The sequence below is a fragment of the Zasmidium cellare genome, assembly GCF_010093935.1.
Source record: "Zasmidium cellare ATCC 36951 unplaced genomic scaffold M409scaffold_30, whole genome shotgun sequence".
In the NCBI taxonomy this organism is placed as follows: domain Eukaryota; kingdom Fungi; phylum Ascomycota; class Dothideomycetes; order Mycosphaerellales; family Mycosphaerellaceae; genus Zasmidium; species Zasmidium cellare.
In genome coordinates, this window is record NW_022986974.1 from 188126 (window position 1) to 209390 (window position 21265).

At 52.3% G+C, this 21265-nt stretch overlaps 14 protein-coding genes across 14 annotated transcripts in view; 7 read left to right on the forward strand and 7 right to left on the reverse strand.

The window, feature by feature from the left end:
- Positions 1-25: 25 nt before the first annotated feature.
- M409DRAFT_68426 (uncharacterized protein) lies at positions 26-1625 on the reverse strand (the record flags this gene model as incomplete). Its single annotated transcript, XM_033817838.1, has 2 exons — positions 26-516; positions 557-1625. The coding sequence occupies 2 exons, from the start codon at positions 1623-1625 to the stop codon at positions 26-28; spliced, it is 1560 nt and encodes a 519-aa protein (XP_033664377.1).
- A 411-nt stretch (positions 1626-2036) lies between these two features.
- Positions 2037-3721, reverse strand: M409DRAFT_68427 (uncharacterized protein; the record flags this gene model as incomplete). Its single annotated transcript, XM_033817839.1, has 4 exons — positions 2037-2168; positions 2218-3115; positions 3163-3553; positions 3613-3721. The coding sequence occupies 4 exons, from the start codon at positions 3719-3721 to the stop codon at positions 2037-2039; spliced, it is 1530 nt and encodes a 509-aa protein (XP_033664378.1).
- Positions 3722-4121: 400 nt separating this feature from the next.
- M409DRAFT_26102 (uncharacterized protein) lies at positions 4122-5378 on the forward strand (the record flags this gene model as incomplete). The annotated part of the gene is made up of 4 exons (XM_033807956.1): positions 4122-4292; positions 4351-4467; positions 4522-5002; positions 5056-5378. 4 exons carry the CDS (start codon positions 4122-4124, stop codon positions 5376-5378), a joined length of 1092 nt encoding a protein of 363 aa, XP_033664379.1.
- Positions 5379-6622: 1244 nt separating this feature from the next.
- Positions 6623-7723, reverse strand: M409DRAFT_68429 (uncharacterized protein; the record flags this gene model as incomplete). The annotated part of the gene is made up of 2 exons (XM_033817840.1): positions 6623-7446; positions 7498-7723. The coding sequence occupies 2 exons, from the start codon at positions 7721-7723 to the stop codon at positions 6623-6625; spliced, it is 1050 nt and encodes a 349-aa protein (XP_033664380.1).
- Positions 7724-8776: 1053 nt separating this feature from the next.
- Positions 8777-9484, reverse strand: M409DRAFT_57390 (uncharacterized protein; the record flags this gene model as incomplete). Its single annotated transcript, XM_033813616.1, has 1 exon — positions 8777-9484. One exon carries the CDS (start codon positions 9482-9484, stop codon positions 8777-8779), a length of 708 nt encoding a protein of 235 aa, XP_033664381.1.
- Positions 9485-10503: 1019 nt separating this feature from the next.
- M409DRAFT_26104 (uncharacterized protein) lies at positions 10504-10911 on the forward strand (the record flags this gene model as incomplete). The annotated part of the gene is made up of 1 exon (XM_033807957.1): positions 10504-10911. The coding sequence occupies one exon, from the start codon at positions 10504-10506 to the stop codon at positions 10909-10911; it is 408 nt and encodes a 135-aa protein (XP_033664382.1).
- Positions 10912-11570: 659 nt separating this feature from the next.
- On the forward strand, positions 11571-12794 carry M409DRAFT_26105 (uncharacterized protein; the record flags this gene model as incomplete). The annotated part of the gene is made up of 4 exons (XM_033807958.1): positions 11571-12032; positions 12090-12278; positions 12336-12619; positions 12680-12794. The coding sequence occupies 4 exons, from the start codon at positions 11571-11573 to the stop codon at positions 12792-12794; spliced, it is 1050 nt and encodes a 349-aa protein (XP_033664383.1).
- A 318-nt stretch (positions 12795-13112) lies between these two features.
- Positions 13113-14259, forward strand: M409DRAFT_26106 (uncharacterized protein; the record flags this gene model as incomplete). The annotated part of the gene is made up of 4 exons (XM_033807959.1): positions 13113-13355; positions 13521-13707; positions 13759-14175; positions 14234-14259. 4 exons carry the CDS (start codon positions 13113-13115, stop codon positions 14257-14259), a joined length of 873 nt encoding a protein of 290 aa, XP_033664384.1.
- Positions 14260-14317: 58 nt separating this feature from the next.
- Positions 14318-16156, reverse strand: M409DRAFT_57393 (uncharacterized protein; the record flags this gene model as incomplete). The annotated part of the gene is made up of 1 exon (XM_033813617.1): positions 14318-16156. The coding sequence occupies one exon, from the start codon at positions 16154-16156 to the stop codon at positions 14318-14320; it is 1839 nt and encodes a 612-aa protein (XP_033664385.1).
- Positions 16157-16470: 314 nt separating this feature from the next.
- M409DRAFT_26108 (uncharacterized protein) lies at positions 16471-17243 on the forward strand (the record flags this gene model as incomplete). Its single annotated transcript, XM_033807960.1, has 2 exons — positions 16471-17116; positions 17167-17243. The coding sequence occupies 2 exons, from the start codon at positions 16471-16473 to the stop codon at positions 17241-17243; spliced, it is 723 nt and encodes a 240-aa protein (XP_033664386.1).
- Positions 17244-17389: 146 nt separating this feature from the next.
- M409DRAFT_26109 (uncharacterized protein) lies at positions 17390-17971 on the forward strand (the record flags this gene model as incomplete). The annotated part of the gene is made up of 2 exons (XM_033807961.1): positions 17390-17402; positions 17451-17971. The coding sequence occupies 2 exons, from the start codon at positions 17390-17392 to the stop codon at positions 17969-17971; spliced, it is 534 nt and encodes a 177-aa protein (XP_033664387.1).
- A 412-nt stretch (positions 17972-18383) lies between these two features.
- On the reverse strand, positions 18384-18839 carry M409DRAFT_26110 (uncharacterized protein; the record flags this gene model as incomplete). Its single annotated transcript, XM_033807962.1, has 1 exon — positions 18384-18839. One exon carries the CDS (start codon positions 18837-18839, stop codon positions 18384-18386), a length of 456 nt encoding a protein of 151 aa, XP_033664388.1.
- A 564-nt stretch (positions 18840-19403) lies between these two features.
- M409DRAFT_26111 (uncharacterized protein) lies at positions 19404-19916 on the forward strand (the record flags this gene model as incomplete). The annotated part of the gene is made up of 1 exon (XM_033807963.1): positions 19404-19916. One exon carries the CDS (start codon positions 19404-19406, stop codon positions 19914-19916), a length of 513 nt encoding a protein of 170 aa, XP_033664389.1.
- A 309-nt stretch (positions 19917-20225) lies between these two features.
- The window catches only part of M409DRAFT_68432 (uncharacterized protein), a gene marked incomplete at both ends in the record, with an annotated part of 2257 nt that continues 1217 nt past the window's right edge, over positions 20226-21265 (reverse strand). The window contains 2 exons of the mRNA XM_033817841.1: positions 20226-20659; positions 20729-21025. Coding sequence (XP_033664390.1) covers positions 20226-20659; positions 20729-21025 — 731 coding nt within the window. The remainder of the gene's footprint in view (positions 20660-20728; positions 21026-21265) is intronic.

Consider the following 21265-nt stretch of genomic DNA (forward strand, 5'->3'; position numbering starts at 1 on the left):
AGCTCTCCATAGTAGAATCGACGAATCAAGCAAAGGATATCCAAATCTCGTTTTCTTGCATAATGCGACCGAGAGACCATGGCCCCTGGTGTAGCGATGGAGATGCCCAAGCATGTTCGAGAAGAACGAGAGTTTGCTTGATATTGCCAAGTTTGATCGTTTGTTTCATTACCAAGAGCCGAGACCTTATCAGCATCTTTTGAAATTCGTCCGTTGTACAGACACCAATAACTGCAAGAGGCCAACAAAGACTTGTGTTGACGCGGCCATCGAATGGTATTTGCTCGAGGCAGGCCATGGCGCCAGAGAGTACTTGCTTGATCATGCCAGAATATGGTCCTTCGGCAAGACTCCCAACATTTGAAAGGGTTGTCCAGAGATACAACAGCATTGCCTGTTGGTACACCCGGCTTGCAGCTGCGACATCCGTTCCAGCATCAGCAGGAGGGTGGAAACACTGGATCTTATGGTGTAGAAACCCGATTAGGGCAACATCGTCGGAAGATGGATACATCCCTTGGTGGGTGTGGGCCAAATGCCTTCCAACCCAGCTCACAGATGCGAGGTATCAAGAGCAGAAGCTCCAACCAGACGCCACAGAGATGACCAAGGTATCGCTTCTCAAGTAGCCGCCATGCCTGAACCTCCAGCTCAGGGTCGAGAAAGGTGAGGCTCCCAAATCGAGCGTCGACAGAGATCAAACTAAGAGTCGCCGTATAGACATAGTACTCAGCGATGAAATCTTTCAGGCCGCCTGACAACGCGCTGCTGCTCAAGACTTTCTGTATCAACGGCTTGGCGGCAAGCAAGTGATCGAAAATGGCACCATGAGTGTCACCGCGCGCGGTCTCCGTGAAACACATGATCAAAGCTGCCATAGCCATGCCAATGTTTTGAGTCTCGTCTACGCCTGTGAAACTGCTCAGAGCTTGGTGGAGTAGTCTCAGCGATCGTGAGTAGTGTCGGTGAGCGATTTCCAGACCCTGCGATCGATCATCGACTGTTCGGTGCGCTGCACTCTGTGTCAAGATAGCCTGCAAGATGAGGCCATTTCCAAAAGCCAGCGGAATAATCTCCACCACAAACGGGTTGTGGTCGGTGGAGCCGTTGCTCATGCTTGTAGCCGTCCTAGCAAGATAGAAACTGAGCAAGCCCTCGTTCTCAGTCGAATCTCCAGCGCTCATGAGTGCTGTTGAGATAGCCATTGCTGGACTTCGAGGGATTTGGATTTCAGTTGTGTCTCCAGTCAGATTGCCATAGAACGTGTACTCCACGTCCGAAATGAAGTGCTCGCTATCTGATGGGATGACTTGAGGAATATCTGAATGGTCTGCGTCCGTCTCATCGGGGAAGACGCCAGACATGTTCGCTCTGGAGTCATCCCTACTTTCCTCGTCAAGATCGAAAGCACCGTTGTCGTTGTCAGCAACAGCGTCACGACCACTGCTATTTCTCTTCTGCCGGCCGTTCTCTGTGGATGCCCATTCGCAGCACAGTCTGTTCCGGCGGCATCCATTGCAGGTGGGTTTATCCTCATTACATTTCTTCTTTCGCCGCCGACATGTCAGACAGCCTGTCCGGACTCGCAGGGTCGGTGGTGGCCTGCGTCGAGGTTGTGAAGACATGATGTCTCCACGATAATGAGGAGGTGGCGTGTCAGAATCGCCCCACTTGAGAGCGTCCATCTCAGACATCCCACCCTCGTCAAGTACGCTAGTCCCATATTGGATCCAAGCCTTGCCCCTTACTCTCTGTCAAACACACATGTACCTTTGACCACGCTTTACCGAATATTACGCTATCTTTGAAAGCGGAACTCTAGCGAATTGAGATGCTCGAGTCTGAAATATAACGTAGCGAAACAAGGTGCTACTCGCTCCAGGCTCCACAGATACTGCACGCATCTCTCTCTGAACAACGATTCCATACAGTCAAACCTGATTGCGGGGCCCACAGTAGATTCTAGTCAAAGCACATCGTGCAGCAAAACACCGACCCCGCTCACTCTTCGAGAAACCACTCCTGCAACCCAGTCGCTATCCACGAAACGTCTTTCTCGCATCAACATGCCACCACACGATGACGATCGACAAGCTCACAAAGTAGACAGCTGACACATAATTCATGTTTCCTGCCGTTACGGGGTAGATCGGTGGGAATGAGTACATCTGCTCCCGTCAGCATGTTCTGATTTCTGCAATTCAAACGAGTACTCACAACGAATGCAAAGACAAGCCACGCCAATAGGATATAGTTGCACATGTGGCCGATGCCTCCGAGCCAGAATGGACCGTGGCGGATATTTGACCGTCCCCGCAGAAGAAGACAGCCAACTGGGATAGCGTATGAGGCATAGAGGAGCACAACGCATGCCGTGACCATGCTGTTGAATGCTGTGTATGAGCCGAGGTACAGGCAGCCGAGTACAGATACGATGGCGGTGCTGAAAAAGTGAGCATTGATGGGTACTCGGAGCCGTGGATGGACTTTGGCAAGCTGTTTTGAGAATGGTAGACCAGAATCCCGTGAGAACGACCAGCATAGACGTGCCTGCCAGGTATGCGAGGCGATTAGACATCCGCATCCTGTGAAGATGATCATGGAGCAAAGTACGATGGACCCAACTGTGGAGGATAGTGCCTCGTTGAACAGCTCTAGAATCGGGACGCCTGTTGATGTACCGGCGACGTTGTCAAAGTCCCCTAATGCAAACATCATGGCGATGGCGAACAGCCAGGAAGTCGTGAAGCCAATCGCGACGGTGCCCATTATGGCAATGGGAATATCACGCTCCGGATTCAGAGTTTCTTCTGCCATGTGATTGGCACAGTCAAGACCGTTAAAGGCCCAATTGGGGTTGATCAAGCCCACAATGAAAGCTATCCCGTCACTCTTCCATCCTGTATTGTTGATGAACTCGGTGAACACGAACGATGCACTCTGGTGCGAGGAGGCTTTGGCTGGAACCGTAATGATGATGACCATGAACGATATGATGGAGATCCAAAGTGTCGAGAACGTCAACAGTGGAAGCGCTCTTCCCCAGCAGTTTGCGAGTGAACTAGCAATCTTGATGACTTGATAGGCGACAAAGACCATCCATGGTTTGATGTCACTAGTTGATCAGCCAATAGTGCATCTCCGGCTAGAAAGGCCACTCACAGGTCAGGATGGCTCAATTGAATACATCCAACGCACAAGGTCCCTACTCCAAGAGCAATACTCGCACACGTGAAAAGAGACCCGAGCCACGAGATGAACCCAGTCGTGTACGCGGCAAAGCGAGCGTACTTGGCAGGTGCCAACTGGGCCGCCCAGTGATATTGACCACCAGCATGAGGCATTGCTGATGCGAGCTCAGACAGAGATACGGCAATCGCAGTGCAGACAATTGTCACGATTATCGTCCCGTAGATCAAAAGAACCGGCCCACCAGAGTTGATCCCCGTAATGAGCGAGGTGGATATGCCGAACCAGGAGTTTGCGAGCGAGAAGCTGATACCCAAGAGAGCAAAGAGCGAAAAGTTCTTCTTCAGGTCATGGACCTCGCCGACTGCAAGTCTCTGTGTCAGGTGCTGTAACCTTGAGGCAGTTCATCTATTGCCTTCTTACCGTGCGACGCTGTTGCCCTCGTCTTCACTTGTTCAAGACTGGACATCTCCTTTGTATCTTCTGACAGCATGTTCGATAGTTTTGCTTTGGCGTTTGCTGCTAGATCCATATCGTCGGCAGTCGAGCCAATCTTTGAGGGCTTTGCAACGAAGCTGAATTGAGATTGGTGTCAAAGAAAGAATGATAGCATATCCTGCTATCAGTAAAACAGGCATCAAGGTATACCTCATGTATCAACAACAGGCTTATCGCAACTTCGTCACCTGCACAAGCCACTTGTGCCTCCGCATGCATGGAGGCAGCTCCCAAGGCTGTCTGGGGTCACGATACAGCCAATCATGTCGCTTTGCGCGCTGTCAAGATCAGCGCGAACCACCACCACACATTACCCGGGGTAAGATTATGTCTGTATCAGCGTGGTCGAGAATGCTTTGCATCTCATGTCGATGGGATCGAGACCGCAGAATGAACTTGAAAGTCATCAGTCGATCCCGTCTCTGATCTGGACCATGGACTACTCACTTCAACATCACAAGGCCCTCATTGGCCAACCCATCCACTCTCTCCTCACCCCCTCAATCACCATCAGTCACCCAGTGTTGAAGGCCAACATTCGCAGACTGCACGACGATGTATCAAGCATCGGCATTGCATTCAGACCGCATGTCAAGACACTCAAGGTTGTCCAACGATGCATTGACGCTCTACCGAAGCTGACGAATGTTGTCTTTTTCAAAGTGTCTCGAAGCCACCCGAATGATGCTAGGGAACGGTGATCACCGAAAAGTAGTTGCCTCTACTATCCCAGAGATCTTGGGTGTGTTGCCTCTGGCTCAAGAGGGGCTTCTAGACGAGGTGAGTGCACAAAAAGAAGTCTTGAAATTCGTCCGTGAAGCTTACGTCAAACAGTGCTTGTACGGGCTTCCAGTATATCCCTCCATACTGCCACGCCTTCAGGAGATCAGGCGCTCGCTCCCTATAACGCTTATGATCGATAGCCCACAGCACATCCAAGTCCTGGAAGATTTTGCAGATCGCTCCGAGTCTTTCGGTCCATGGCGTGTCTTCATCAAGGTTGACGTAGGCTCACATCGGGCAGGCGTCGTGCCAGAAACTGCTGCGCTGTCAGACCTCGTTCATGAGGCGCAAGCTTCCAAAGCGCTGCAAGTCATTGGCTTCTACTGTCACGCAGGACACTCATACAGCAGTCGCTCGGAGGTGGAAGTCATACAGGTTTTGGAAGCTGAGCTCGCTGGCGTGCTGTCCGGCGCAAAGTTGATCCCTCGGTCTCAGCCCTTGATCGTATCGATTGGCGCGACTCCAACAGCCCATGCAATAACGAAGCTTCGTCGTCTGTTGCCGCAGAATGCAACGCTGGAGCTGCATGCAGGTCATTCATTCCCACATCTCACCTCCTAATCCTTGCCACTGACATCGCAATAGGCAACTTTCTTGTCAATAACCTACAGCAAGTCTCCACAAGCCTCATAGGCTTGGAACAACAAGCAATTCGAATCTGCGCCGAGGTCTGCAGCGTATACCCGGAACGCAATGAAGCACTTCTCAACGCAGGCGTAATTGCGCTTTCTCGTGAGACAAGCGCATTTGAGGGATTCGGCCAGGTCGTGGACAAACAAGGCTGGGCTGTCGTTCGGCTCTCGCAAGAGCACGGTATCATTGGTAGGACAAAGTCCGCAGAACACAGAAACGTTTCTTTGGACTTCAAGGACGGAGACAGGGTGCTTCTGTTTTGCCAGCATGCGTGAATTACAGCAGCGGCATTCCGCGTGTTCTACGTTGTGGACGGGAATGACAAGGTGATCGATACCTGGATTCCATGGAAAGGCTGGTAGAGAGGAATATTACACCAGGTATATGCTCGAATTTCTCTTCAGTCAGCGCTTGCTGTGTAGTGTTCCTGCTCTTGATAGCCCAAATGCCTTCTGAACCAGGAATGCTTCGTAGGGCACCGAAACCTCAACATCTGGACATTAGTGCCACGTGGGCTCGGACTAAATCGTGCTGCCTCGTTGATGGGAAAAGTGATGCGAGAGCTGGGTCATTGCCTTCACACATTGATCTGGGTGCGGTGAGATTGATCATGTGGATGACGGAAGAGAGGACAGGATTCTCGGAGGAGTGAAGAAAGAGAACCGAGGAAGACTAGCGCCGTTTGCGGAAAATATTTGTTCCGGAAACGAATGACAACATCGCCGTTGGCATCAGAATCTTTCCCAGCGCACCTCACGCAGCCTAGCAAACTTGCAAACTTGCAGACATGTCTTGTCGGCTCAGAACAGTGATCCTCACAAATTCAGCAAGCACGCTCTATCGGCACTCGTTCCTATGCTTCAGCGCACAAGAAACGTCAATCGTTCGGACAACCAATCACAATCCTCCCCTCCGTCTTGCTAAGCTCTGATGGATTCGTATAGCCAGGAACACAGCCAGACACCTTGCACCAATACCAGCAAAGCCGAATGACGCGGCCGAGGGTCCAAGTCGCAGCGAATACTCGCCGACGAACGAAAGCAGTGCCACAACAGGATTTTGCGACACAGCCAGGCAACGACATCATCAGTACCTGGTCTTTTTCTCTCGTTTGAACTGAAAATGGTGTGTGCCTGGCTTGCTTGCGCCCAGTGCCCAGTCCTTGACAAGCTTTGGTTGCATGCTTGGTTCGTTCCCCTCGTACGAGGTACTTTTGTCCATCCAATCGCTCCTTGAGAAGGTGCAGGCGCATGCCTTGCTTTAAAGAGCGCAGAGGTGCTCGCGTGACCACTTTTCATCAGCTTTCTACTCCTCTCCTGCCAACTCATTGCAACAAGAGACACTGCAAACCAAGATGTTTATTCGATTCTTTCTCTTCTGCTATGCTATGAGGCTGAATGTCAAGACACGATTCCGGTCCAAGACTTGGGAATGAGCAGGCATCCACAAAGGACAAGCATTGGATGCAAGACAAATTGTGTACGGGTGCTGGAGGCCTGCGTAGCACACTTCTCCGCAACTACGATGCAACAGTCCCCATGTAGCCTGCAAATTCCTTCTGGTCTTCTTTGAGGATCTCTGGCAGCTCATCCTCAATGTAACTACGCTTCCAGTCCTTCTCGGTCGGCTGCCAGCCAAGCTCCCTCAACCTCACTGCTCGACTGCGACTATTCAGACCGAGTGTTGCACCAGTAAACTCGCCAAATGTATCGCCCCAATTCTCCTGCTTCAACTCTCTTGGCGTCGGGTCCTGGATCTTGCCGGCCTTATGCAACTGCTCGCCAATAAGGGTTGCCACATCTTTCCAAGAAGGCTCCTGGTCACCAGTGGTTTCGCAGAAGTAGTACGGGTTCTCGAGAGCCTTTGCCGGGGATGACGCCTCCAAGTGATGCAGCAGCACGACATACGCTCTGGCGAGATCGAGGACATGAATGTTGGACTCCACGCCGAGACCTTTACCAACGTGAGCAGCATAGCCACGTTTCAGAGCAAAGCGGGTCAAAGTCGGAATCTGGATAGACAGGCGTTTATGCTGGTGATTGAAGCCACAGATCAAAGGGGGGATCATGATGGCGAGCTTGGCCTTCTCTCCCAGGTCTCTCTGGGCTTTGGCGATGGCCAGATCGATCTCACGGTGTGGAGCACCATCGGGTAAAGCGTCGACTTCCTCACGCTTGTTGTCGTGATAGATCTTGTCGGACTTGGAATTGTTGCCCAATTCTTGAAAGTCGTCCGTGAGCGAAGTTCCGGAAGTGTGGATAAAGATTGTTGAGAGGCCTTTGCCGGCACGTTGCGCTATTCCATCGATGATGGCTTGGACGCTGGGGAGGTGGTCCGCAGTTGCTAGTATGGTATTAGTAGATTATTAAAGGAATCCCTCTCACGACATCGCACCTGTGTGCAGCACAATATCATGCTTCGTAGTCTGCTCTGCAATGACTTGTTTGTCATTCAAATCTCCGAACACCACTTGAGCCCCGGAGGCCTCGATCTGCTCGCCGTGCTCTTTTCTCCGCACGAAACCTGTGACATTGTATCCTTCGCCAATGAGCAAGTCAAGGACATTCCAGCCGATGAAGCCAGGTCCGACAATGAAGACGTTTTTTCCTGAATCAGGCATTTTCTCAAAGTATCACCGAATCCTTGTTGCTTGATGATATCTTCTTCAATGGATCGAGACCGAATATAAACCCATGCAGTGCTCTGTAATTCTTCAGTTCATCTTGCAACTCAACAACATGGTCGATAACGTTGTTTGGTGGGGTCTAGAGTGGATAACATCATAGCTGACCTGTTCTGGGTCGGACCCGAGGCAAAGACCTTCAGCTTTCGTCTTCTTCTTGCGAGCAGCGGAGGAGATTAAAGTCTTCTTATGGCTTGATGAGCAAGCATAACGCTATGGGCGTCGGAGTCGACGGAATAGGAAATCTTGTTCCGCCGTGATCGCCGTGCGGGATAAGATGTGTATCTCACTAAGCAAGAGTACGATATAGTGGCCTCAGGCATCAACAACGAGTCGGCGTGGCGATTGAACTTGTTGCTTTTCGTGGACATTTTTTACTCTTTGAGGATTGATACAAATTGACAGGTTGTTTTCGACTCTTTTTGGAGTCTATTAGTTGAAAAATACGCAATGTGAGAACTGCGACTGGGCTCAGCCTCGCCTACGTTTCATCGGATTCAGGACTTCGAGACCGCAAGGTATGACTGCAAGAGTACAATCTTTGAGATGATGGTTGAAAGACTGCAACGGCATAATCTTTAGACCAAGACTGCATAACACGAGTTGAGTCCCGAGCGTTTCGATGTTTATCAACTCTCCATTGAACCCTTCGAATGTCATACATCCTTCTGATGCTCAGACTGGTCATAGTAATCGTTCCCACATATGACATATGTTGAACAAAGGGCTGTATCATGAGATCCCTAATGCAGTGTCGTTCACATCCCCTTAAGCCTTCTTCAGCTTGAGCGAGTCACTCATTCGCCCATATACTCGAGCCTGTGCCGACCCCTATCCTCGTGACGCGGGTCAGATCGACGGTGAAGACTGAGTTCTCGTGCTGACGAAAGCCGTGGAGCAGAGATATATGAGACCTGGCTCAGTAAGGTATAATGATTGGATCCTCGTCCTGTCCTCCTGTCTTCAATTTCGTGACTCCTTGACCTGTTGTCACCTCCCGTTTACGGCGAGTGGAGGCTCATACTCGCCACTACTTAATGCACCAATCTTTGCCGACTGAGTCCCATCTACTGGTAAGCATTCAGGGTATATCACTCTCGCCCCCGTGGCTATCGTCTTCGTCTCATCTGCGTCCATCAAAATCATCTGCTGGCAATGCAGTGTGTGATTGTAATTGCCCAAGTGTGCATCGATCCATCCCCTTTCATACGCTCGATGCATCTGCCGCCACATGAAAGTGCAGTGGACAATATGATACTCCCACTTGACATATAGCTGTGTCTCGCCATGCATCGCGACGCGCTGGCCGACTGGTGCCGTGAGATGTACATCCGAGTAGAACGTCCAGTTGCCTTTCCAAGAGGTGAATTCGGACACTAGTTCGCCGTCGTAGCATTCTGGTGTCTGCCATGCGAATGAGATTAGATCGAAGGAGCAGCCACGAGAGCGTGCGGTGGAAGGGTCATTTCCGCAAGAAGTCCATGTAGCTATCGTCGTTTGCCGAGTCACCGGTGCTAAGTTGGCGATAAGAGATAGACCCAGCAGTACCGCTAAGAAAAGCCCGAGCAGAAGTGTGCCTTGACGAATGAGTAGTTTTCTTCTTGAATCGGATAGTGCTTTTCTGTTCGTCTGCCACTCTAGCTCTTGATCATCATCGCTCTCCAAGGATCTTTTGTACGGGTGTTTGTCAGTGAACATGATTCTTCTTTTCGGTGTCCAGCCTGACGATGCCGAGTTGAAAACCTCCCTTGATGGATCAATGTGGGGGATTGCCTCTTGTTCTCAGAATCGAAGGAGCCGTCCCACAAGAGACATCCGGAAACGACATATGGCGAGGTGGATATGTGAAAATATCCCGGGGGAACTCCTGGCGGAACATTCTAACGCTAAGGATGAAGCGACTGCGAGCTACGAGACGTGACGCATGTGACACTGCACAGGCCACGATGGCCTTCGCAACGTGAATTGATTGGACCTCGTACGTAGGATAAGTCCAAGCAACGGAATGCTCACGCCGCTCTCTTCCACAATAGGTAGTGGTCATGGTGCTGCTCCTGCACATCGCAAACCTTCGCAAAACTAGATCGTCTTACAGTCTGCAGCCGTGTGGCCGCTCCGTTGTGCATTTTGTACTGTAGGGTATACAATCGAAAGCAAAAAGAAAGATAAATATCATCCAATCTCGACAGTCCTGTGTTCGAGCATCGTTCGAGAATGAGATAACAATGTAGCCAACTTCAGAAATAGCTCCTTGCCCGGAATCAAAGCTGCAATTTTATGCATGGATGACAATACACAAGCACGATGACAGCGCAGTAAGAGTGTTGCCTGTCATCACACCGCGATGACTGCTCATCGGTTGATCGTTGACCTACTTGTCAAAGCGTCAACGAGCCTCTGGAGCTGATCGATAGCACTATACGTGGTATTCTCTCGGATGCATTCCTACTGCACTCCTACCGGTGACCGCATTCTGGTGTGGATCTTCAACGCAAAGTCAAGTGCCCTTAGGGATCCGACCGTAGCGGTTCTCCGTCCGCGAAGATCCTGACTTATAGAGACCTGGGCTTGCCCCAAGGACAGGAAGAAGTCTTATGTAGCAATATCAGTACCTTTGGACGGTGACGAAAATATCCCACAACGCCTTTGATCTCTTCAAGATGCAGACCAAATCCATTTTCCAAGCGCTATCGCTCCTGATGGTATTGGCCGCAGCCATGCCAACTGCGCGTAAGACATCGCACAAAGAAGCAAGGAAGCTAGATCCTCCGTTGACCAGCAGTGTAGCAATACCACGAGCTGAAGCCCACGGTGATGACGTCCTAGTCCTTCGCGAGGAAGATCATGGCGATGACGTTTTGCTTCTCAAGACAAAACGTGGCAGTGACGATGATGAAAGCGTCCCTTGGCTCAAACGTGAAGAGCAGGACGACGATAACGTCCTGCTCTTGAGAGGAGAGTCGGGAGATTACGTCGACAACGATGTCCCTTGGCTCAAGCGAGAAGAGCAAGATGACGATAATGTATTGCTCTTGAAGGGAAAGCGTGAAGAGAACGAAGAGAGTGATGTTCCTTGGCTCAAGAGGGAGGAAGATAACGATGACAAGGTCTTACTCCTCAAGTGAAGGCCACACTCTATTACAGAATGATTATCAGACATGGCTGAGAAGGAAAATATGGAACATGACAATACGCGTACGCTGATTTACGATTTTGAATCTCGAGAACGAGAAGTCACCCCTTTGTAACTCTGCTCTAGGAGATCGTGAAAAGGCTGCGCTCGAGGATAGACTCTTTGGTAGAGGCCACTTCTCGATTGAACATGAATACCAGCTGACACCCTTCGTTGAACGTGTCCAAACATTGATTCGAAGAGTATACAACAAGACCTTAACCAACCGAGAAGACACAGAATCCTACCTAAAACATCCGCAATACACCCGCTACAACTAGCCACCGAAGCTCGAGGATTTGTAACCCACCTCACCATCATTGGGATAAGGATTAGCTAGAACTATTCCCGGTGCCCCAGAAAGTACCTATGTCTTGTCGATTTTTAGGGCGTTATACGATTACGAGCAACCATCAGCAGAGAGACTTGTGGAGGCCGATTTCCCGGAACTCCGATCCTTGCCATGCAGCTATTGACTGGAAGCTCTGCTGCAATGACATGGCGGCGTTATATATGGCCTTTGAATGCATCGACACCTCAGGCCGGAATCTTCTTTCTGCCCATTCAACCCTCTTCGCGTACGCCTGTCGGCGATAGAAATTCCCATCCACCATGACCAACGTCCTCATAACAGGCGGCTCCGGCTACCTAGGCGGCTCCCTCCTCGCCTACCTCAAACAAAACCCCACCGTCCTCCCCCCAGGAACAACCCTCTACGGCCTCGTGCGCAACGAAGAACAAGCCCAAAAAACCAGATCCCACTACGGCATCGACCCCCTCATCCTCGACCTCGCCTCGCAACAGGCCATCACCAATACCTTCCTGGAGAAGAACATCACCGTCGTCGCTTTCCTGATTGATGCTAGAAGGAGTGAGGTCCAGGTAAGGATAATTAAGGCTCTGGCGAAAGTCCAGGCGAAGATGGGACGGCAGGCACATTTCATCCAGACGGCGGGCGCGAAGGGGTTTAGCAGCCATGCGGGGTTTCCTTTGGAGCCGCCTGTTGAGGATGTGGATGGGGGGCTTTATGAGATTCATAAGGAGGGGAGGGGGAAGGAGTCGGCGGCGAGGTCGGTAGGTGTGACATGGTCAGCGAAGTGGAAGTGGTTGCTTATTTTTTTTACCGGGTAGATGTGCGAAGCGGATGTGGCGATTGTGGAAGCGGCGGAGGAGTTTGGGGTTAGGGCGTATATCGTTGCGCCTTGTATCGTGTATGGCGAGGGGGAGGGGTTTGGGAATCGGATCTCGATCCAGACGGTCGCGATTGTGAAAGCTGCGAAGGCGACGAGGAGGGTGTATAATGTTAATCAGGGCAGAGCTGTAAGCCTTCGCTAGCTGCAGAACAACAAAACCCGCGACTGCTAATATTGGGTGTAGGTCTGGCCTGTCTGCCACGTCCGAGACCAGTCTGCTTTATATGCCCGCCTTTTGCACAATATCCTCTCGGGCGTCGAGGTCAACTACAATAAAAAAGGATTCTTCCTCGCGTCTCCCGGAGCCGTGGCCTGGAGAGACCTCTACGCTGCGATGGCTAAAGCGCTGCTCAGAAAAGGACTGATCGATGACGATGAAGTCCACGACGCAGATGAGAAGGCGGTGGCAGAAATGGCCCGGGGTCTGGGATGTGAGCCGAAAATGGTGGCTTTCAGTTTGGGGGGAGTGTGAGTTGAAACATTCTGCAGGACTCTGTCGATATGCTCGAAACTGATGTGATCTTGCAGATGTACCTGGGTCCCGAGACATGGGAAGAGCATCGGGTGGAAGCCGGAACATGCGCCTGAGCATATCCTGGAGGCTGCCGATGATGAAGTTGAGCTGATCTTGAAGAACATCTAAGATTGGCGACGTGGGCGTGAATGATATACTGGAGCCCGTTGTTTTATGCAGCCATGCCGTCACTGTTATGGCTGGATAGCGTTGGCACAAGTTGTTGCGTAGGTGAAGGCGTACCACCGAGGTCGTTAGTCAACAATCCATCCAATTTGCAGCCATGGTATTCATGGCGTGCAATGCTTGACATGGGACATTCCATATTGTGTCTCGCACACCCACTTTTCGAACTGCTCCCTGCATAGCATGATGTCTTCCTGGCCATCAAAAGTCACTCTTCGCAATGTAAAGATCCTATTCATCGATCGTGCTCGCTACATCACCATGCCTCCAAGGTCGTCGCCGTCCAGCTCAAAGCCAAGAACTTGCACAGTCTGCGGCGATCATCTCACAACGTCGCAAGTCAGTGTTATCGAAGACTCACTAGTCTGCACCGCCTGCGTCCAGGAACTCTTCGAACTCTCGCTTGCGAACGAAAACAACTTTCCACCCCACTGGGGTAAGGCTGTCCTCAATCCAAAGAATTTCAAGCAAATTCTCGATCCGGCATTCTTCAAGAAATACGCAGTGCGCCAAAGAGAATGGAGCTGTCCGCCAACAGATAGAGTCTACTGCCATGGCAAAATCAGTAAAGGCGAAGTCTGTCGGAGATTCTTGGGGCGGCGCACCGAAATGAGGACCAGGATGCATTATGTCTGTTGCAGGAAGTGTTGGTGGCTGACGTGCCTGAAGTGTCTGGAGAATTTCGATCTGGGCGAGGATACTGAAGGTGAGACGGAGGGCGGGCCTTTAGAGATTGACCATGTCTGTTCGAAAGAGCAGGGGAAGCTCGATCCGTTTGAGGGATTGAGGAGTGGGAAGGACTACCAGATCTGCCCGAACGAGGGCTGTCGACGGCCAGCGGAGTTGGCTGCTGGGTGTAAGTCGCCTCATCCTATCCTTGGTTGCAGCGAGCTGACTTGTTCGAAAGGCAACCACATCGCATGCCCATGCGGCACGAACTACTGTTTCATATGTGCCAAACCAGCGGAAGAGCTCTCCGACCACTGGAAACTCGGAGGATGTCCGCGGTATGGGCAGCCTGGCAGCTCCAGTGCGTTGTACAATGACGACATCCGCCTTGCCAACGATGATGACGAGTCGGATGTTGAGAATGAGGATCTTTGGCGCTGGCAGATGCAGACTTTGCTGGAGCAGCAGGGGCTCCAGGAGCCGGAGCCGGAGCAGGCGGGTAATCGCTCGAGGGATGATCGCGACAGCGAGCCTCATCGGACCTCAGCACGGAGGACGAACTCGAGATTGCGGGAACCTGGCGGGCATAGGAGGATCGACCATCGTGCACCCATGAGCGACCACGACTTGGGGAACCACACTGAGGTTACTGGTGGTTCCTCAGTCAGAGCTGCACCGCGCCCACCCGTTCAAACTCCTCAATCGGTCCACAGACCAAAGCGTGGACTACGACAAATAGTCCATGAGCGAGGTCGAGAACTTATCGAAAAATTTCGTTGAAGTCGCAATTCTCACACTCATTTCTTCAGTCCGACCACAACCAAATTTCTTGGGCTGAGCTTGTAGTCGAAGACAGGTTCTACCCACGCTTCTTGCACTTCGTCTTGCTCTTTCAACCAAAGCCATCGGTCGACGACGATGGTTGCCTCGATCACACCAGCGGAGAAAGCCATCAAGCTCCAGATCACGCTTAATTCTTTCTTCCGTGACTTGTATTCTTCATAGTACCGGTTTATCTCCTCGTCAGTGATGTCACCCATCTTCTCGGTGAAGAGATCGCCCTTGTCAGGATCGACGAGCAGCTTCGCCATAGCACCCCGGACATACGACACGAAGTTCTCGTAGCAGTCTTTTCTCAGACTGCCAATGACGATCGGGGTTCCTCCACTGGTATGACCGGCAGGACTCTTGCCGCCCACACAGTCAGGGGGAGGAGGGCCAACAACGCCACGGTCAAGGAAGATTCGCTGTAGCAGGGCGCGGTAGAAGTGCCGCGTGAAGAAGCTCTCGCTGTCTTCTGGCCCCCAATTTGACGGCGCTTGCACGGCCATCATGCGAGATGTGATATTGAGTCGGACGCCTTTGTCGGGGCCGGCGGGATCGCTGTCGTTGTAATAGTTGCAGAGTCTTGCAGACATGGGAAAGCCGTTGGGGTCGCAGGCTTCACTGGTCTTCTTCAGTCGAGGATGTGTGCGTGTTGTTGGTCGAAGCTCTGGAAGTTTGTACGTGGCTGGGCCGAGGCGCTCTGTGACGAGATTGTAACAGCAGCCAACCATTGCCACAGCCTTGACGTCTTCGTTCAGGATGAGGGATCGTAGTCCATGGTGAACGAGATTTCCACACGAGTGCAAAGACATTACCATCAAGTTCTTATTTCCTGAAGAGCCCGGGATTCGTTCGATAACATCTGATAGATGACCATCTTGAATGCGGTGATCGACGTATTGGATCTTGCCAGTACCTGTGGTAGGGGTCTCGACTTCGGGAGCTTCCTTGGTGCCGTCGGTAGACTCGTCGTCGGCACTCGACTCTGGTGGTGTAGGCAAATTGACAGGTACAACGGGCTTTGGTGTGACTCCTGTATCGGGTCCCTCCATTCCCTGTCGAAATGCTTTCTTGTTCCTCATCAGCTTGTCTTTCACAGCCAACTTGGCCATGACATCGAACTCTCTCGCTCGCTCAGCATTTGCCTGCTTGCTTTCAATGGCAACGATATTCTTATTGTACGGCTCGCTGGCGAGTGCGCGCCCGAGATAGTTCTGTCCCGAGCCAAAGTCCACCAAATGCGAAATGTCTTGTCCTTGGGTTGCAGCAAAGTCGGTGGTGAGTCTGTTGAGATAGGAAGCGAACAAGCCTACTTCGTGGACCTTCTTAACATTCATGCCAACTGAAACATGCCTAGCCAGCTTCTGGGTCGGCTTCATAGCTCTATTGCGAGAGCATTGCGATCCTCCAGGCGTTCTGATCAGAAGATGCCTCCTCACTGTTCGCAGATAGTCCAATAGAGTCGGAGGTGGAGGAGTCCCACCTTCCCAAGATGGTCCATCATCAGACTGGTTCGTCGTGGTATCGTCGAGGTCATCCCGCATGAAGAGATCCAGCAGATCCATGACTTCGTGGCCAGAGAAAAAGTCCCTCCAGTCCTGAGAAAGAATCTTGGAATATAGGCTTGGCTCACTCGTGAAGAAATCGAGGATATGTACGCCGCCGCATAGTGTCCTGAGGAGCTCGTCCGTTCTGACAAAGTTGAGAAGAGAGTCAACGTATTCTTCCGTGCTGGTAAAGTCGTCGGAGAATGGTAGGAGTTTCTCTGGGGCTATTCTTTGGCCCTTGGCCGAGTCTGTCTCAGCCACCATTGTCGCTTGTATATTGTTCCCTTCGCTTGCGACTTGGTAGCATGTAGAGTACCGCTGAGAGACTTTGCGTAGGGTGTAGATATACCGGTGTCTCAGACTCATTTTCACATGGACGTGTGGTCTCGCTAGCGTGCACCGCCACACCTCCGGTTCCTGAAGATCCGGGGTCAGATCCATGGGTAAGAAGACAACAATGCAACATCATCGCCTATAACAAGTAACGGAACACGGCTGTTCAGGAGACACCACCATCAGCGTGAAATATCTAGGTACCAAAGTGGTTCACCAGCTTGCAAAAGCAACAGCCCAGCGCCATGTCAAACGACCCCTTCGAGGAGGCCCAAGCCGACGTCCTTTCTCTCTTGCAACAAACCAGGCCTCTGCTCTCTTCCTACCTACGCATACGATCATCCGCATCCAGCTCAACATCTCCCGAGCTCGTCGAAGCGAGACAAGAACTACAGAGCAACCTCACCGATCTGAGCGCGGATCTCCAAGATCTCGTCGACAGCGTCAAAGCCGTAGAAGGCGACCCCTACAAATATGGACTCGATGTTGCAGAAGTGTCGCGGAGACGGAGACTGGTGGAAGATGTGGGCAAGGAGATTGAGGATATGCACCAGCAACTGAACGAGACGGTACACGCGGCGGATGCAAAGAAGGGCAAGGCACCATTGGCACACCCAGACAGCTTTGGGGATATGGATGAGGATGAGCAGGATGATGGATATGGCGCGTGGGAAGAGCAGCGGCAGATGGAGACGATGCATGAGCAAGACGAGGCTCTGGATGGCGTGTTCCAGACCGTGGGCAACCTTCGAGCTCAGGCGGATACGATGGGTAGAGAACTCGAAGAGCAGGCAGAGTTGTTGGAAGATACGGAGAACATTACGGACCGCGTAGGTGGAAAGCTACAGACGGGCATGAAGAAGATTCGCTATGTGATTGAGAAGAATGAGGGTGAGTTTTGGCGTAGGCGGACTGTGCTTGGATGCTGACGCTCTGAACAGACCGGTACTCCTCGTGCTGTATCGCCTTGCTCATCATCGTCCTGATCATACTGCTGATCCTAGTGATTGCTCTGTGAACGAGATCTATATCTATCCTCAAGCAACCCGGTCCACGACTTCTGGCCGGGATGTGGCGCAGCAGCTACCTCACATCTCCAGACGCTGTCGTTCACTCCAATACGACTCACTCGAGACCTTACACTGCGAGAACAATCTTCATACGATGAACGGCGACAGTGAGTGGCAGATTGGATCGGACTTTGAGCTACACTGACAACGTCCAGGAGCTCACCCACTGCTGCAGCAGACAGCCCTCAGTGTCAACCCTTTCGTTGACCTTCCCAAGGCGCCCACACTGCCACATAACTATGCATCGATACCTTCTACGCTACCGCCGTCGATCGTGAACTCACCACCTGTCCAATCGAATCCGGAACTTCCTGCCTACGTCACTTCGTCCTCTGGCTTCGCGGCACACCCCCGAACGATCATCAGCCAGAGCAAGTCACTCCTCGAGCAGATAGAGAAACAGCGGAAAGATGCGCAACGACAGGTCAACGAGTGGGAGCAGAGTATGAGAGATAGAGAATTGGCTGAGAAGAGGCGTAAAGCACCAGGATGGCTGGATACTGAAGACCGCATCTTGCAGCCGGAGAAGCCAAAGGCGGAGATGGCAGACCCAGGCATCAGTCTAATGGATGAGCCGGCCGAGGCTGGCGTCCCCGATGCTCCTCGCCGAGACAAGCAGGTGGATGATCTAGGCGCTGCGATGGATCGCGCTTTTGGAAGGAGTGAGTTGGGCTGAGGGTTCATTCACCTTCGACATCACGCCCTGCCAGGCTCGGTCGAAGAATCTAAACACGCCTTGCAAAGGCTCTGGCTGCTTGATCCCCCGCAAAGCGTGCGAGACGCCGACAGTCGCATCCAGAGGCGGGATTATTGCCCTCACGAATCTCCAGGACCGTCCATACCGAACTGCTTCTGCCGGTCTTTGCCTTAGGAACTTAACAGTGACGCTGGAAGTGAAGGCAATGACAGTCAGGACAGCTGACAGTGAAGATAGCTGCAGAATGGCTCATCACTGACGGCTACAGCTGGGTGGCGGGTCTGAAAGAAAGTCGCACCTACAATTCAGCTGACTAGTCGCTGGAATGACAAGTGAATGATACAACGAATTGAAATGCGTACGCTTCGCTCGTCCTCACTACATTCTTCATCTAATCTCTCAGCCAGAACTCATCAACATCGTAATCCGTCGTCATCTCATGGGACTCGTCACAATACAGCCTCACCATCTTCTCATCTGGGTCCAATGCACAAAGTACCCAGACTTTGATTCCCGTGAGGACTTTACTACACTTCACATCCTGCTTCTCTAACCACCCCTTCCAAACATCAAGATCACTTCTTTTCGATACAGCCCAGACGATCGGATTCGTGTATACTTGCTTCGCCGCTTGCTCTGGATTTCTACGAAGCTCCACGAGCATGGGAACTCCACGATGGTTCGACTCGAGAATGACGGCGAAGCGCTCGCCTTGCTTGTTGATGTGGTCGCACGCGGCGATATGCTTCAGCCCGAGGATGTCTTGGTAGAAGGGGAAGGTTTGCTCGATGGACGAGACCGGGAGTCTGATGTGGTGGATGCCGCTGAGAGTGGGTGGTGTCGACATGCTGTGTTAAGAATGGATGGTCTTGCTGTGGTTTCTGGTGGGATCCTTGCTGCCATGATGGCTCATTTATGTCGACGCTCTGGACACGATGTTCTTCGTCCGTCCGAATGCCGAACCGATCGTTGTTGCCACAGATCTGCAGAAGCAGATTTCGGCGCCGAACTGTGAAGCGCAGCCTTTGTCGCCCACGGCCTTGTTGGAATGACACAGTAGCCTGTCGACAGCTCCATCACTGAGTGGTTCACCCGCTGATCGTCGAGTGGCATCTATGCTGGGGCATAAGGTGTCATCTCCACCGCGGCATGAATGACCACGGCGAGCTTCCCAGTTTCGGCGAGCAGCGAAAGACAGACTGACTGAAGCGAAGTCATCTCCATTGACCAAGTAAACCGCACCCAGTGTGGGAAAATCCCTCCTGGACCCTTTGGCAAACACCGCACAAACGACGAAATAGTTGCCAGGCCACCCGGTGCATGACCACCTCACCTCATCCCGCCATCAACAAACTCCGCGCACGCCAACAAACATCACAAAATCCCCAGAACATGAAACCCAACCGCGCCAATGGCATCACCCCGTCCGCGCTGCAATCGGCGACTCTCAAGCGCATATAGCGCGCCAGACAAAGACCCCCACGACGCGGGCTACGCGCAAGAAGCGCGCGAGAACATCACCGACCTTCTCACGCGCCTGCAAGACCCCTACGGCGACATGATCCGCATCCACATCACAGACAACAAAGACGGCCGACCTATCCTCCTCCAGCGCGCGCTCATCGAGCGCGTGTCTCCCTGGCTCGAGAAGTGGGTCCAGCAGAACATGCAGCAGTTCGGCAGCAGGGACCTGTACATGGAGACGGGGAGCGAGACGACGAGGAAGATGTTCCTGTTCTGCGTGGTCAAGAGGCGGGTTCCGAGGATGGAGGAGCTCGAGCTCCGGGAAGACGGGGGACAGGAGTATCAAGGCAGTCTGATACGCGTGTGGACTTATGCGGCGGAGACGGGGATCGCAGAGGTGCAGGATGCGGTTATGAGGCGTTTTTGGTGGCTTGGGGGACGCGGAATGGGTCGCCGATGAGGAGGGCGTTGGTCGAGGCGCTGGTTTACTCTGCGAGGGGAGATGTGCCGGAGGGTTTGTTGAGAGCGTTGGAGGTTGGGAAGGTGTTTGGGTGGGAGGAGGATTATGCTGAGGAGAGGAGGAGATGGACGGAGAGGGGTGGCGTGAGAGCTGGATTGGAGGAGTTTCTGGTTGGAGGGCAGGAGCGTGTGGAGTCGAGAGAGGTTGGGGAGTCAAGTGAGATGGTTTTGGATTGAGTTGGTGCTGCACGACAGGAGGGCATGAGTTAGACAACGCTGTGATCCCCGACCTTGTCAACACATAATACCTCTACTCCAACTTCTCCAACCCCTCCTCCACATGCGTGACACTCTTCTTCCTCTGCACCGCTTCCGTCGCCTCCGCAAGACTCATCCCTCTCCCCTCCCCATCCCTCACATCCACCACCTCCCTAAAACTAACCTTTGGCCTAAACTTCTTACTCTCCCACGCCTTGCCACAAACCTCAAACAGCTCATCCACCTCCTCCAGCGACAACCCCTTCGTCTCGTAAATCATAAACCACACGAAGGCGATGCACACGAAGCAGAAGGACCCCCACAGAAAGAAGACTTTGGACTGCAGGTTGGCGTATTCCTCGTTGACCATGTAGGGCGTTGCGTAGGCGATGGCCCAGTTGAGGAGCCAGTTCGTGGCGGTGGTCATCGAGAGGCACTTGGCGCGGACGGTGAGGGGGAACATCTCGCCTGTTACGACCCAGGCGACTGTACAGTAATACATCAGCACAGGTCCTCCATAACATGTTTTTCGTAAGTGGTTTGGGATACACGTACCGGGACCCCAGCTGGAGGCAAAGAAGAAAATATAGATGCAGACGAAGGAGATGGCCGCGCGTTGCGCGGCGAGGTTCTCGACGCCTGCGACGGTACCCGTGATGGCGACGATGTACTGGCAGACGGCCATGCCGATGGCGCCCATCAGGAGGAGATTCCGCCGGCCCATCTTCTCTACGAGGTACAGCCCGGGGAGGGTCGACACGACGTTGACGCAGTTGGTGATGACCTGGATGGTGAAGCCTCCGCTTTGGAAACCGGCGTTCTGGAAGTACTGCGTCCCGTAGTTGTTGTTGCCTGAGACTCTTCTCACACCTTCTTTCACACGCTTTGTATGGTAGCAAACATGCTACGGGCTATATTATAGCCCATCTTGACAGAGTAGATAGATCATCCAAGCATTAGAGTTTCACACTCATAAGCAGTTTCAACAGTAGTAAAAAATAAAAATCTATTGTAGAACATTAGCATCTTTTATATCAGAAGGGTGGAAGAGGGAAGAGGGAAAAGGAAGTTTGGGGAGCTGGGGAGTTGGGG